The sequence below is a fragment of the Drosophila eugracilis genome, unplaced genomic scaffold (genome assembly GCF_018153835.1).
Source record: "Drosophila eugracilis isolate 14026-0451.02 unplaced genomic scaffold, ASM1815383v1 contig_2167, whole genome shotgun sequence".
Taxonomy (NCBI): domain Eukaryota; kingdom Metazoa; phylum Arthropoda; class Insecta; order Diptera; family Drosophilidae; genus Drosophila; species Drosophila eugracilis.
Window position 1 is genome coordinate 735,162 of NW_024573052.1, and position 16,087 is coordinate 751,248.

The following is a 16,087-nucleotide window of genomic DNA, read 5'->3' on the forward strand; positions in this document are numbered from 1 at the left end:
GTGATTTTTCTTGTGACCGGCTAAATGTGAGTGTCCAGCCCTAGATTGCAGTGCGATTAAAAAACAGAGCACAACTTGTTTCTGCTCGGCGAATCATTATTTTTGTTATTTATTTATCAAACACTATTACAAGCTGCAGATTAATAATGGGTAAGTACAGGTAGTACCTCACCTTAACCGACCTTCGAAATAATTAAGCGATTAGCGCCCATCAACTCTTAGATTTTGTTTTTAATTAAAAGTGTTATGTTAAATTACAAAAAAATTTTATCACAATTAGAATTATTTTTGTTTCATCCTTTTGTCGCTGTTGTTGTTGTGCTTTTAATAGAAAAGTGTAAAAGTTGAATGAATATTACAATGGATTGTGCGCCAGGAAGCCTAAAACTTGGAGTCCTCGTTTCTGTGGGCATGTCGTCGCTTGCCTAAAAAGACATTGGGATCCGATCAGCAAACATACACATACAAATACACATAAACATAAACAAACAGGATAGATATTTGTACTTACGGCCGTTGCAGTGGCGACCATAGAATCCCGGATGGCACTTGCAGTGCTTGTGGGAGAGGCAGGTGCCATTGCGGCACTTGCAAATGGACCTTTGTTTGCGTCCAATCTCACAGTGATCACCCCGTAGTCCATTGGGACAGCGGCACATGTTGTTCCCGATGCACCTGCCCTCATTTTTGCATGGGATTACGCACTTGGCTGTGAAGAAAATCTGTCAAGATATATCTATCAGCAAGAGAGGACCTTCGCTACTTACAGTACTCGCAGCGCAGGCCGTAGTAACCCTTGGAACACTGGCACTTGTCCTTCTGTATGCACTTGCCGCCATTCAGGCACTTATCCTTACAAATACCTATGGAGTACAAAAAGTTTATTAGTTATGGTCCATATTCATATTTCTACCACTCTAAAAGCCCGGCTGTTCTTTTATAATGCTCTGGATTTTTCCCCAAAAACAAAATATCACTAACCACACCTACTTCTTCACAGCCGGAATGCTGAGAGGAATCCTCTGCAGGCCCCAGCTGCGTGAGCTCTCAATGCGTTGCCTTAGCTCAGCAGCCGGAGGATCAGGCACCACGGAAAGAGCCAGCCCTAGATCGAAGCCTCTGCGTCCACGACCAAATGCACTGACCGACGAAATAATACGAGTCGATCATGCAGGTGAATTGGGTGCAGATCGCATCTACGCTGGGCAAATGGCCATTTTAGGTAACGGACCTCTTGGCAAGACTATTGGACACATGTGGGAGCAAGAAAAAGAGCACCGGAAGCAGTTCGAGCAGCTTATTCAGCAACATCGTGTGCGTCCGACAATCATGACGCCGCTTTGGAATGTGGCTGGGTTTGTGCTGGGAGCCGGAACCGCCTTGATGGGAGAAAAGGCGGCCATGGCTTGCACAGTGGCCGTGGAAACGGTGATCGTGGAGCACTACAACGATCAGCTCCGCCAGATCATGGAAGCACCGAACCCAGACAAGGTACAAATACTCTTTGTTATCTATCCGTTCAGTATAACAGTAATATCGTTGATTTTAAAGGAGCTGCTGGCGACAATTACCAAGTTTCGTGACGAGGAGCAGGAGCACCACGACACGGGCATCGATCACGGAGCCGAGCAGGCGCCTTTTTACCAGGCCATGACGGAGGTGATCAAGTTTGGCTGCAAGACGGCCATTGCGATCTCGAAGAAGATCTAAGCTGGAGCAGTTGGGCGCCTTGTATATATCAAAATTAACTGTTCCCGCACCGTGTTAAGCATTAAAAATAGAGATAAATGTCCAGTACAGACGATTCTACTCACCACCTTCGCACTGGGTGCCCTGGTAGCCCTCCGGACAGGTGCAGATAGACGGCGCTGTGCAGTTGCCGCCGTTGAGGCACTGAGGGAAACAGAAGGCCGTTTCGCAGTATTGGCCCGTGTAGCCCACGTTGCACTTGCAGATGTGGTGCTCGTTGCAGTAGCCGTTCTTGCCGCACTTCAAGCTGCATTCTGGATCGGGAGCTTAAGTTTATTTAGTTTAGTTCTATCGTTCGCAAGTCACGAAGCATTAACACTCATTTAACATTGTCACACCTAAACTCACACCTAACGGAGCACAATCGGAACCACAAAGAAGGGAAAAGTTGGAGTGGAAAGTGGATACGTAGATCGACAGATAAATACAAAAGCGGTTGGCGTGGAAGCGGAGGATTGATTAAATCTCTAGGGCTATCAATATTTTATCATCCAAAAACGTTGAAGAATTTTGAAAATCAAAAATTAATGCAACTTGCGAAACAAAAATCGATGTGTAAGTATATTAAAATTTTTAAAACATATTTTTTCCCTAAATATGATCACACATTTTTGAGAAGCTCAAAAAGATTAATTTAAAGATAGAATGATAGTAATTTATATAACAAAATATTATTCAACGATTTGTTATCTATTTTTGGATGCTTCCTTTTGATAAGAACCCCAAAAAATCAAATCGTTTTGTGAGACGGGAGAAAGTGGAAAGCAGGGCGCGGAAAAGCCGTGAAAAGCGACTACATGGCTGGGTTGGGATCGAATGAAAGACGAATGGGCGGGGACGGCATGCTGGGGGTTGGCTCAATGAGCTAATGGGAGGAGTGTGCACAACATGAAGATGCTAAATTACAATTACTATCGACTATATAACAGCATTGCTTGATATTTCATATACACTACCTTGCAAAGTTGTTAGTGAAGTAGGGTTGGAAGCGTCTATATCATACACACCTCTGTGGGCGCATTCCTTTTTGAAGTTGAGGCGAATGGGTGTGCCAGAGAGCGGCTTATTGTGGCGCGTTTGTATCTTAAGCCCGACGTTGAAGGACGCTGTGCCGGAACTGTTGCCAGTGCAGGGCAAGAAGATGCTAAAATCTGGCTTGGGATGAGGCTCGTTGCCGGGATCTATTCTTCACCGCTGCGCATGCAGCACCCTCTACTTACTCTTCTGTTCCTGCGGTATACGTCCGCTCTTGCGGATTGACAGCGTCGGCGCCTTTAGTATGCTCTCGTCCATCGTCTGCAGACGGTCAAAGTCGTAGAAATACTTTCGGCGCCCTGACTTCCACGTGAAATTCACGTAGTTCACCTCGGAGGGGATCACCAGGAAATTATACAGCGTGGTGTCGCGCAGGTCGTTTGTCACCCGGCTGTTGTGGATGGCGTACAGGCGTTCCGAGTATCCCTGCGGGAAGTAGAGCGCTATGAAGGAGAAATGAGTCACTGAATATCGTGCAGTAAGTATTCATTAAATTACGCGCATTGTTTAAAATATCTAAAAACTAAGTCCGACCAAAGTGTTGGTATATATTAGGAAAAATGTAAATTTTTAGGATTAAAACTTACCGGTCAGCATCTTGAGCTGCTGTTCGTTGATCCATAGCGAGATTCCGCTCTCCTCGTTACGATTGTGCCGGTTGCCACTGCCTCCTCCGTTTCCGGCACCGCTGCCATTAGCTCCTCCGCCGCCGCCTTGTTGTTTCTTCCGCTGACCCCGTCGAGGCTGGTGGCCAACTAAATCGCTGTCTTGGTCCGGAAAATTTTCCAGTCCATCGCTGGTGTTGCCATGGTTCTCTTCTGAACTGGACGAGTCCGATCTTCTGTTATTGTTATTGTTATTCCGATTGTGGTGTTGGCGACACTCGAGCTGGCCGATACAGAGGAGCGTGTGCACGATCAGCACCAAATAGAACCACTTGACCAAGCAGCCGATGCCCTGATGTGTCATAGTATACCCAGCTGCCAAAGCAAATAGAAACAGAGAACGAAATTAAAAATAATCACTAATAAGCAATAACCAATCCTGTCCAGATATCCCATATCTGATTGCTTATTGTGGATCTCTGATTGCTAATCCACACCCATGCAGTTTGTTTATCTCTTTTCATATTTACAGACCCTCAATCTATTTGCGATTCGGTTTCGCTGCCTTGGACGCGACGTATTGCAAGCGTTATCTATTTGTCGGAGGGCATTGGGTTGGCTTAAGAGTTATGGGTTTGGATTTCCAGAAATAGTGTTTATTAAGACATTTCATTTAAGACATTTCAATTTCTTTTATAACTATTCCTGAGCTTATTTAGTAGATATAATGTAATGGTTTTCAGGAATAACTACATCTTTGTGTTAATAAGCCTAAAATGATCTTACCATTACCGCAAATTGCTAACAGAAGATCTTGATCTAAATGCTCTTGCCTTAATCTGATTTAAGACTGTTTCGATTTGTCTTTTTCGATCCTTTTGCCGCTTGTGCCATCAGAAGCATAAACGAAGAGGGAAGACGCCAACCAAAAATTGAAGTATCCCCATTCGTATGCATCCCCATCCTGTGCATCTCAGCCATATTGAAACGGTGAGGGAAGTCTCTCAAGGAGGGGCAGAGTTGGAAGTAGAGCAGGTACAAAGTCGTTAGCACTTTGCCTGGTGTGAAGTTACCCAAGTCAACGAGGGCCAGCCCAGTCGCAGATCTCCATCTCCAGCCAGCCAGCCTTGTTACACGGCAGACCGGACAGCCAGAAGCCAGACGTTTAACACAGCCAACAAGTGAACGAACAAAAGAGCATAAAGCGGTCCAGTGCTGATCGTTGAGCTTATTTTTCACCAACTTCAGTGGATACCCAGCTCGATTCTCAGTTTGGTAAGTACTTTAGTATTTATATAAAAATTACCTATTCCCTTAATCAAAAACACTTATCGGCATCAGGTTCCGAAACCAGGTTTCAATAGGTCAAGTTGTGGTCAAGTTGTGCTAGACAATATACAATCCAATATGCATATCTAGGAAGTGATTTCTTATGGCGCATAAAATATTTTAACAAGTTTCTTATAGTGGGGTTCCCATTAAGTGCCTGCTAGAAAACTGGCAGCACTGCAAACTGGACAAGCGATCGTTCGAGCGTTGTCTGTCCATCACATCACGTATGAATGGGTTGCTTCGAGATCCGGGGACAGGGCATACGACGATGATGGGCCAGAAAACAAGTTAAGCTGTCTTAATAAGATCAAACACGGCGATTATGAGGAATTACTTGGAGATAATGACATCGGCCAGCGACTCAAAAGACACTCGATGGTTGTGCTCTCAGCTCTGGAAGTTGAGAGATCGGAGATCGGAGATCAGCACAACTCTAAATCCTCTGCAAACCGGCATGGGAAACGATTTCGTTAAGTGAACTAATTGCTACATCTGGATTCCCAGGGCTCCCACGTACATATGCACTTACTTGTATATCCGATACATAATTTAATCAGTGGTTCAAGGATCGTAGGCGGAAGTACTGTCTTTGGCATAAAACAACGCAATACGACTATAGTACACAAATGGGAATGTTATATGGCATCGAGATTGGAGCCTAAATCGGGATTGCTGTGGGGATCTCGGGATCGGGAGCGGGCCAGACCTCAATTTCCTACAAATATAGCGTTGTTCACGCTTTGTTTTGAAATTATTTTTATTTTGTGTTAACTAATGGTCGACCGATAAGCAAGCACATGATGGCGATAGTCGGCTGTGGCGCATAGATAATCCCACTCATGGTCAATCTAAGTTCGAATCGAAATGGGAATTTCTAAATAAACAGCGCTACCAAGTCGAGGTGTACGGGAAAGCTTAGTCAGCGTTGGGTATTGATAGGACTGCATTGAGACCTACCAAAATGTTAACTAAACCTCAAGATGCATTTTAAAAACCCCTTACGCAAATCTTTCTTGTTCTCAGCGTAGTTGTCATCGATAAAAGATCAGGTGCGGCAAGAGAAAAAGAGGTGAGGATGAGCCGTCTGGAGGGGCAGCATCATTATCAAACTCCATATCAGGTCTATGGAATGAAGATGAAACCTTGTTGTTGCTGTCGTCAACGATATAATTGCTTCAACTTGAGAAAAAGGGACAGATTAACATTTTAGCGTGAAACGGGCGACAAGACAACAAGAGGGGAAAGAAGGAGAGAGGGAGATGGTGAAGGTAATGGAGGAGTAGGACGAGGAGGAGGAGTAGGAAAGAAAGAGAGGGAGGAGGAGCAGTAGCAATCAAAGTAGGAACAGCAGCAACAACAATTTGTTAGCTCTTTACGATTATTGCCTTTCTCACACCTTATTACCAAGAAAATAAAGAAGCAGCATCCACAGGGCAACAACAAATACGCGACGATGAGACGTGAAAATAAAAAAAAAACACACACACACATGCCCAAGGCACAACAAAAGGCAACAACAACGGCAACATAGCCGAGAACAAGATGCTGCCCCTTGGAGTGGACTGGACTGGAGTGGACTGGGATGGTATTGAGACTGGAAAAGGGAGTCGGGCAGAGGAGTGAGGGACTGGAAATCGCACACTCACAGTCACTCTCTCACACCCATAAACGCTGTACTGCAAGTGCAAGTGAGAGTTAAGAGAGTTAAAAAACAATCTCTACAAAATATTTATATATACTTACATATTACATCTATTATAGTAACTAAACTACCTGAAGATTATAAATCACCTAATCAGTTTCCTAAATGTATGATAGAAAATGTCATGAATCTGGTAGCTAGATGGTTTAATCACAAGAATTTATGCCAAGAGACGCATCAAAGATATACCAAGTTTATTAATATTTTGTATGTGTATACTATATAAGGCGATAACTTGTTGGTTTAAAACGTAGAGGTCATCGGCTAAAAGGATTTCAAATGAAAGAGCGAGCCAAAGGATGAGCGACAGGGACAATTATATAGTGGCAAGAAAGAGGGAGAGTTACTTTCCCAGCTACCGATTTAGACGATGTCCAGTGCTCAACAGCAAAAACAACAACAAGTGGCACTTGCGGCTCTGTTTGTTTAATGAAACAACAGTCGCACACACACCCAAACACCCAAACACACACGCACACAAACACACCAACACGATCGAGTCTGTGTGAAACACCAACAAAAACACCTTCGGCAAATAAAGCAGACATTGCGGCAACAGTCGACTTGGCGATACTCTGCACCCCTCTAACCTTGGCCAATAGGAGGCCAACTCGGTAAGCAGTTCTCGGGCATCGAATCTTTGGTAAACTCCCGAACCTACTTAACAGCAATTTACCACTTACTCCTGCTGATTTGATAAAAGTTTTTATACAAAGATTATAGATCACTTTTAAGAAAACACAGGTTTTTTTTTCGCTGTGCAGGTCACCGTGTGACACCTGACATAGAGAGACAGAGAGAGAGAAAGAAAAAACTAGAGAGTGATGGGCTATTCGTACATCTCTAGACTGGCGCAACCCATTAATCCTGGCTGCTACTCCTACTGATGATAACGATCACCAATTGAGTGGCAGAAGAGGGTGGGAGGTGGCGGGAGAGAAGCAAGAACAGAAGGAGGAGAGCCAGACAACGGGCGGATAACAACGCCTGTCTCCAAGTGGGCTCAAGTGCTACAGGAGGTGGAGGAGGATGAGGAGCAGGAGAAGGGGCAGCGAGACACGCAGGCTGTGGAGAAGATGGACGGACGACCGGCAGCATCAGCAGCAAAGCCAAAAGCAGAAGCCGAAGCTACTTGAGAGCCACAGAGTTCCAATTCCAAAGAGGCGATCGTGTGTCTATATGCATGCTGAAGTGGCAGGCAACGCGGAGTTGCACAGCCACCATTCCACTCCATTACCAGTTCGCAGATCGCCGCTTCCAGCATCCAACATCCAACATCCAGCTCCAAGGAGCTGGCAATCAAATGGCCAACGTTGTACAATGACTTTCACGCCTTTCGAGCGCGCCAAAACGGACAATTCAAGTACAGGCGGCCAAGAGGCAAACCCAGATACCCTACCTAACTAAATAGATTTAGGCTTGTTCATTTGAGTGTTAGCCACATAAACATGTCGGAATTGTGATATTTGTATTATTATTATTTCCAGAATGTATGCTTTTTGCTTTTCTTTTTGATTGCAAGACATTTACTAGAGTTTTTATTGTATCATCCTCAGAACTAAAATTTTGCATCGAAAATCAAGATAATATCTTAATTTTTTTAAACATTTACGAATATTAAATCGGGATTGGGTAAGTGTTTGATTAAATAGCTTTAAAATCGAATATAAAAGTTTTCTTTTTAATGCTTTAGCTGATCTGATTTGTGTGAATATTTTTGTGTTATCAATGATCGGCCTCTCGTTTTCAATTTCCGTTACGATCAATCAGCACTTAAGACTTCAATCTAAACTTCAACTCTCGATCGAGGAGGGGAAGAGATATTAATGTAAGTTTAACGGACAACCGTCCCATTGATATGGCAAAAAAGTGTTTATAGTTTAGTTACGTCTTATCGCTAAATTACGGTTGGGTGCGATTAACTCTGGATGTCTGGTAATATTCACAACAATCACAAAGTTAAGATCACAGGTTAGTTTTCAATTTAAAATTTGCACACTTTACGTACTCGTTGGTTATCGCCGGAGCAAAAAAAAAAAAAGAAAAGAACGGTCGTTTCGTTTGGATTGGCGGTTGACTTGGTTAACAAATCAAAACAGGGGAAATCAAATACAGCTTTATTTTATATTTTAAATTCCTCGAGCCTTAAAGATTTCACAAATTTCGTTGCGACGAAAGCTTTTTTTAATTTAGACACAACACGAAAAGCATTGGCTTTTGAGAATACGAAATCGCGCCGAGTTTCGAGATGCGACCGTCGCGCTGCAGCTCCTGAGCTGATCTGATCTGGGCGATCCAACGAATACCGGGGAACGTTAACGTTTCGATTGTATCTCAGAGATGCCCACTCCTCGGTGAAGTCACCAATAAAAAGGCTAGAAAGAGCGGTCGTTTACTCTAAAGGTACTCTTATATTTCAATTTGGCAGGCATTAATATTGTGTCTTCGAAGAATGAAATAACATAGAATTAATTGATTTAATAATTATAAAACAGTCATTGGTTTAGCTGTGCGCCTTGTTTTAACCGAGCTAGAGCTAAAATACCGAAAATAATGTTGCAAATTTCTGTTAAAAATCGGTTTACTGCCCTTAAAACAGAGCTTGTACAGAAAAATCAGAGCAATAATGATAAAAGCAAGTATAGGGGTGTTAAGTTTCGGTAGTAAGCTGCATAAAACAGTCATTGGTTTAGCTGTGCGCCTTGTTTTAACCGAGCTAGAGCTAAAATACCGAAAATAATGTTGCAAATTTCTGTTAAAAATCGGTTTAATTCCCTTAAAACAGAGCTCGTACAGAAAAATCAGAGCAATAATGATAAAAGCAAGTATAGGGGTGTTAAGTTTCGGTAGTAAGCTGCATAAAACAGCCAATGTTTTAGCCATGCGCCTAGTTTTGACAAAGTTAGAGCTAAGAAACGGCAATAAGGCCGTTCTCTCTGCTGTCAAAACGCGTTACATACTTTTGGGCACAAAAAAATCAGTTATTTGGCCATAGCTCAGCCAAAACTGGCCCAAATGAGGAATGTAATACCTCGTAGGGCTCGTAATTTGATTGCCATGATTCCTAATTGGTTTGCATTCAAATCTGGGAAACTTGATTTTTGGCCCATTTTTGAAAATTTTGATGATGGTACCCCTTATCAAAACTGCGAAATTTGGGCCAAAATTGATTTGCACAAAATCGAAAAACGAGTGATTGGGGTGGTTAGTATTGGTCATTAGCAGCACAAAACAGTCGTTCTTTTGGCTGTGCGCCTTGTTTTGGCCGAGCTAGAGCTAAAATACCGAAAATAATGTTGCAAATTTCTGTTAAAAATCGGTTTACTGCCCTTAAAACAGAGCTCGTACAGAAAAATCAGAGCAATAATGATAAAAGCAAGTATAGGGGTGTTAAGTTTCGGTAGTAAGCTGCATAAAACAGTCATTGGTTTAGCTATGCGCCTTGTTTTAACCGAGCTAGAGCTAAAATACCGAAAATAATGTTGCAAATTTCTGTTAAAAATCGGTTTAATTCCCTTAAAACAGAGCTCGTACAGAAAAATCAGAGCAATAATGATAAAAGCAAGTATAGGGGTGTTAAGTTTCGGTAGTAAGCTGCATAAAACAGTCATTGTTTTAGCCATGCGCCTTGTTTTGACAAAGTTAGAGCTAAGAAACGGCAATAAGGCCGTTCTCTCTGCTGTCAAAAGACGTTACATACTTTTGGGCACAAAAAATCAGTTATTTGGCCATAGCTCAGCCAAAACTGGCCCAAATGAGGAATGTAATACCTCGTAGGGCTCGTAATTTGATTGCCATGATTCCCAATTGGTTTGCATTCAAATCTGGGAAACTTGATTTTTGGCCCATTTTTGAAAATTTTGATGATGGTACCCCTTATCAAAAATGCGAAATTTGGGCCAAAATTGACTTTCACAAAATCGAAAAACGAGTGATAGGGGTGGTTAGTATTGGTCATTAGCAGCACAAAACAGTCGTTCTTTTGGCTGTGCGCCTTGTTTTGGCCGAGCTAGAGCTAAAATACCGAAAATAATGTTGCAAATTTCTGTTAAAAATCGGTTTAATTCCCTTAAAACAGAGCTCGTACAGAAAAATCAGAGCAATAATGATAAAAGCAAGTATAGGGGTGTTAAGTTTCGGTAGTAAGCTGCATAAAACAGTCATTGTTTTAGCCATGCGCCTAGTTTTGACAAAGTTAGAGCTAAGAAACGGCAATAAGGCCGTTCTCTCTGCTGTCAAAACGACGTTACATACTTTTGGGCACAAAAAAATCAGTTATTTGGCCATAGCTCAGCCAAAACTGGCCCAAATGAGGAATGTAATACCTCGTAGGGCTCGTAATTTGATTGCCATGATTCCCAATTGGTTTGCATTCAAATCTGGGAAACTTGATTTTTGGCCCATTTTTGAAAATTTTGATGATGGTACCCCTTATCAAAAATGCGAAATTTGGGCCAAAATTGACTTTCACAAAATCGAAAAACGAGTGATTGGGGTGGTTAGTATTGGTCATTAGCAGCACAAAACAGTCGTTCTTTTGGCTGTGCGCCTTGTTTTGGCCGAGCTAGAGCTAAAATACCGAAAATAATGTTGCAAATTTCTGTTAAAAATCGGTTTACTGCCCTTAAAACAGAGCTTGTACAGAAAAATCAGAGCAATAATGATAAAAGCAAGTATAGGGGTGTTAAGTTTCGGTAGTAAGCTGCATAAAACAGTCATTGGTTTAGCTGTGCGCCTTGTTTTAACCGAGCTAGAGCTAAAATACCGAAAATAATGTTGCAAATTTCTGTTAAAAATCGGTTTAATTCCCTTAAAACAGAGCTCGTACAGAAAAATCAGAGCAATAATGATAAAAGCAAGTATAGGGGTGTTAAGTTTCGGTAGTAAGCTGCATAAGACAGTCATTGGTTTAGCTATGCGCCTTGTTTTAACCGAGCTAGAGCTAAAATACCGAAAATAATGTTGCAAATTTCTGTTAAAAATCGGTTTAATTCCCTTAAAACAGAGCTCGTACAGAAAAATCAGAGCAATAATGATAAAAGCAAGTATAGGGGTGTTAAGTTTCGGTAGTAAGCTGCATAAGACAGTCATTGGTTTAGCTGTGCGCCTTGTTTTAACCGAGCTAGAGCTAAAATACCGAAAATAATGTTGCAAATTTCTGTTAAAAATCGGTTTAATTCCCTTAAAACAGAGCTCGTACAGAAAAATCAGAGCAATAATGATAAAAGCAAGTATAGGGGTGTTAAGTTTCGGTAGTAAGCTGCATAAAACAGTCATTGGTTTAGCTGTGCGCCTTGTTTTAACCGAGCTAGAGCTAAAATACCGAAAATAATGTTGCAAATTTCTGTTAAAAATCGGTTTAATTCCCTTAAAACAGAGCTCGTACAGAAAAATCAGTATTGCAATAATGATAAAAGCCCAAGTATAGGGGTGTTAAGTTTCGGTAGTAAGCTGCATAAACGTCATTGGATTTGCCATGATGCGCCAATTGGTTTTGCATTCAAAGCTGGGAAAACTTTTTACCGAAAATTTGAATGTTGAAATTTTGCATTGTTGAAAATCGGTTTGATTCATTGGAAAAAAAGCTGCCCTTTTTGAAAAAATTTTAGGGCCAAAATTGACTTTCACAAAATCGAAAAACGAGTGATTGGGGTGGTTAGTATTGGTCATTAGCAGCACAAAACAGTCGTTCTTTTGGCTGTGCGCCTTGTTTTAGCCGAGCTAGAGCTAAAATACCGAAAATAATGTTGCAAATTTCTGTTAAAAATCGGTTTACTGCCCTTAAAACAGAGCTTGTACAGAAAAATCAGAGCAATAATGATAAAAGCAAGTATAGGGGTGTTAAGTTTCGGTAGTAAGCTGCATAAAACAGTCATTGGTTTAGCTGTGCGCCTTGTTTTAACCGAGCTAGAGCTAAAATACCGAAAATAATGTTGCAAATTTCTGTTAAAAATCGGTTTACTGCCCTTAAAACAGAGCTTGTACAGAAAAATCAGAGCAATAATGATAAAAGCAAGTATAGGGGTGTTAAGTTTCGGTAGTAAGCTGCATAAAACAGTCATTGGTTTAGCTGTGCGCCTTGTTTTAACCGAGCTAGAGCTAAAATACCGAAAATAATGTTGCAAATTTCTGTTAAAAATCGGTTTAATTCCCTTAAAACAGAGCTCGTACAGAAAAATCAGAGCAATAATGATAAAAGCAAGTATAGGGGTGTTAAGTTTCGGTAGTAAGCTGCATAAAACAGCCAATGTTTTAGCCATGCGCCTAGTTTTGACAAAGTTAGAGCTAAGAAACGGCAATAAGGCCGTTCTCTCTGCTGTCAAAAGACGTTACATACTTTTGGGCACAAAAAAATCAGTTATTTGGCCATAGCTCAGCCAAAACTGGCCCAAATGAGGAATGTAATACCTCGTAGGGCTCGTAATTTGATTGCCATGATTCCCAATTGGTTTGCATTCAAATCTGGGAAACTTGATTTTTGGCCCATTTTTGAAAATTTTGATGATGGTACCCCTTATCAAAAATGCGAAATTTGGGCCAAAATTGACTTTCACAAAATCGAAAAACGAGTGATGGGGGTGGTTAGTATTGGTCATTAGCAGCACAAAACAGTCGTTCTTTTGGCTGTGCGCCTTGTTTTGGCCGAGCTAGAGCTAAAATACCGAAAATAATGTTGCAAATTTCTGTTAAAAATCGGTTTACTGCCCTTAAAACAGAGCTTGTACAGAAAAATCAGAGCAATAATGATAAAAGCAAGTATAGGGGTGTTAAGTTTCGGTAGTAAGCTGCATAAAACAGTCATTGGTTTAGCTGTGCGCCTTGTTTTAACCGAGCTAGAGCTAAAATACCGAAAATAATGTTGCAAATTTCTGTTAAAAATCGGTTTACTTCCCTTAAAACAGAGCTCGTACAGAAAAATCAGAGCAATAATGATAAAAGCAAGTATAGGGGTGTTAAGTTTCGGTAGTAAGCTGCATAAAACAGTCATTGGTTTAGCTGTGCGCCTTGTTTTAACCGAGCTAGAGCTAAAATACCGAAAATAATGTTGCAAATTTCTGTTAAAAATCGGTTTAATTCCCTTAAAACAGAGCTCGTACAGAAAAATCAGAGCAATAATGATAAAAGCAAGTATAGGGGTGTTAAGTTTCGGTAGTAAGCTGCATAAAACAGCCAATGTTTTAGCCATGCGCCTAGTTTTGACAAAGTTAGAGCTAAGAAACGGCAATAAGGCCGTTCTCTCTGCTGTCAAAAGACGTTACATACTTTTGGGCACAAAAAAATCAGTTATTTGGCCATAGCTCAGCCAAAACTGGCCCAAATGAGGAATGTAATACCTCGTAGGGCTCGTAATTTGATTGCCATGATTCCCAATTGGTTTGCATTCAAATCTGGGAAACTTGATTTTTGGCCCATTTTTGAAAATTTTGATGATGGTACCCCTTATCAAAAATGCGAAATTTGGGCCAAAATTGACTTTCACAAAATCGAAAAACGAGTGATGGGGGTGGTTAGTATTGGTCATTAGCAGCACAAAACAGTCGTTCTTTTGGCTGTGCGCCTTGTTTTGGCCGAGCTAGAGCTAAAATACCGAAAATAATGTTGCAAATTTCTGTTAAAAATCGGTTTACTGCCCTTAAAACAGAGCTTGTACAGAAAAATCAGAGCAATAATGATAAAAGCAAGTATAGGGGTGTTAAGTTTCGGTAGTAAGCTGCATAAAACAGTCATTGGTTTAGCTATGCGCCTTGTTTTAACCGAGCTAGAGCTAAAATACCGAAAATAATGTTGCAAATTTCTGTTAAAAATCGGTTTAATTCCCTTAAAACAGAGCTCGTACAGAAAAATCAGAGCAATAATGATAAAAGCAAGTATAGGGGTGTTAAGTTTCGGTAGTAAGCTGCATAAAACAGCCAATGTTTTAGCCATGCGCCTAGTTTTGACAAAGTTAGAGCTAAGAAACGGCAATAAGGCCGTTCTCTCTGCTGTCAAAAGACGTTACATACTTTTGGGCACAAAAAAATCAGTTATTTGGCCATAGCTCAGCCAAAACTGGCCCAAATGAGGAATGTAATACCTCGTAGGGCTCGTAATTTGATTGCCATGATTCCCAATTGGTTTGCATTCAAATCTGGGAAACTTGATTTTTGGCCCATTTTTGAAAATTTTGATGATGGTACCCCTTATCAAAAATGCGAAATTTGGGCCAAAATTGACTTTCACAAAATCGAAAAACGAGTGATGGGGGTGGTTAGTATTGGTCATTAGCAGCACAAAACAGTCGTTCTTTTGGCTGTGCGCCTTGTTTTGGCCGAGCTAGAGCTAAAATACCGAAAATAATGTTGCAAATTTCTGTTAAAAATCGGTTTACTGCCCTTAAAACAGAGCTTGTACAGAAAAATCAGAGCAATAATGATAAAAGCAAGTATAGGGGTGTTAAGTTTCGGTAGTAAGCTGCATAAAACAGTCATTGGTTTAGCTATGCGCCTTGTTTTAACCGAGCTAGAGCTAAAATACCGAAAATAATGTTGCAAATTTCTGTTAAAAATCGGTTTAATTCTCTTAAAACAGAGCTCGTACAGAAAAATCAGAGCAATAATGATAAAAGCAAGTATAGGGGTGTTAAGTTTCGGTAGTAAGCTGCATAAAACAGTCATTGGTTTAGCTGTGCGCCTTGTTTTAACCGAGCTAGAGCTAAAATACCGAAAATAATGTTGCAAATTTCTGTTAAAAATCAGTTTAATTCCCTTAAAACAGAGCTCGTACAGAAAAATCAGAGCAATAATGATAAAAGCAAGTATAGGGGTGTTAAGTTTCGGTAGTAAGCTGCATAAAACAGCCAATGTTTTAGCCATGCGCCTAGTTTTGACAAAGTTAGAGCTAAGAAACGGCAATAAGGCCGTTCTCTCTGCTGTCAAAAGACGTTACATACTTTTGGGCACAAAAAAATCAGTTATTTGGCCATAGCTCAGACAAAACTGGCCCAAATGAGGAATGTAATACCTCGTAGGGCTCGTAATTTGATTGCCATGATTCCCAATTGGTTTGCATTCAAGTCTGGGAAACTTGATTTTTGGCCCATTTTTGAAAATTTTGATGATGGTACACCCCTTATCAAAAATGCGAAATTTGGGCCAAAATTGACTTTCACAAAATCGAAAAACGAGTGATGGGGGTGGTTAGTATTGGTCATTAGCAGCACAAAACAGTCGTTCTTTTGGCTGTGCGCCTTGTTTTGGCCGAGCTAGAGCTAAAATACCGAAAATAATGTTGCAAATTTCTGTTAAAAATCGGTTTACTGCCCTTAAAAAAGAGCTTGTACAGAAAAATCAGAGCAATAATGATAAAAGCAAGTATAGGGGTGTTAAGTTTCGGTAGTAAGCTGCATAAAACAGTCATTGGTTTAGCTGTGCGCCTTGTTTTAACCGAGCTAGAGCTAAAATACCGAAAATAATGTTGCAAATTTCTGTTAAAAATCGGTTTAATTCCCTTAAAACAGAGCTCGTACAGAAAAATCAGAGCAATAATGATAAAAGCAAGTATAGGGGTGTTAAGTTTCGGTAGTAAGCTGCATAAACATAAAACAGCCAATGTTTTAGCCATGCGCCTAGTTTTGACAAAGTTAGAGCTAAGAAACGGCAATAAGGCCGTTTCTCTCTGCTGTCAA

At 40.9% G+C, this 16,087-nt stretch overlaps 2 protein-coding genes and 1 long non-coding RNA gene across 6 annotated transcripts; 2 read left to right on the forward strand and 1 right to left on the reverse strand.

Moving 5' to 3' along the window:
- Positions 1 to 21: 21 nt before the first annotated feature.
- LOC108109734 (5-demethoxyubiquinone hydroxylase, mitochondrial) lies at positions 22 to 1,797 on the forward strand. The gene is made up of 3 exons (XM_017218384.2): positions 22 to 150; positions 1,001 to 1,491; positions 1,552 to 1,797. Exons 1-3 carry the CDS (start codon positions 147 to 149, stop codon positions 1,708 to 1,710), a joined length of 654 nt encoding a protein of 217 aa, XP_017073873.1. The 5' UTR covers positions 22 to 146; the 3' UTR covers positions 1,711 to 1,797.
- LOC108109733 (protein shifted) lies at positions 168 to 8,541 on the reverse strand. Of its 3 annotated transcripts, none has more exons than XM_017218383.2 (8): positions 8,432 to 8,541; positions 3,372 to 3,764; positions 2,970 to 3,227; positions 2,757 to 2,900; positions 1,815 to 2,003; positions 768 to 863; positions 512 to 709; positions 168 to 425 (listed from the first exon to the last, which is right to left on the reverse strand). In XM_017218383.2, the coding sequence occupies exons 2-8, from the start codon at positions 3,751 to 3,753 to the stop codon at positions 382 to 384; spliced, it is 1,311 nt and encodes a 436-aa protein (XP_017073872.1). In that variant the 5' UTR covers positions 3,754 to 3,764; positions 8,432 to 8,541; the 3' UTR covers positions 168 to 381. The 3 variants fall into 3 exon arrangements, with proteins under 3 accessions (XP_017073872.1, XP_017073871.1, XP_017073870.1); XM_017218382.2 differs by having other exon boundaries at positions 2,706 to 2,900; XM_017218381.2 differs by having other exon boundaries at positions 169 to 425; positions 1,815 to 2,015; positions 2,706 to 2,900.
- On the forward strand, positions 2,011 to 8,438 carry LOC108109736. 2 transcript variants are annotated; one of them, XR_005993754.1, is made up of 4 exons: positions 2,011 to 2,304; positions 4,287 to 4,664; positions 7,980 to 8,055; positions 8,117 to 8,438. It is a non-coding gene; the product is annotated as an uncharacterized LOC108109736 (long non-coding RNA). The 2 variants fall into 2 exon arrangements; XR_005993753.1 differs by having other exon boundaries at positions 4,287 to 8,055.
- Positions 8,542 to 16,087: the final 7,546 nt, after the last annotated feature.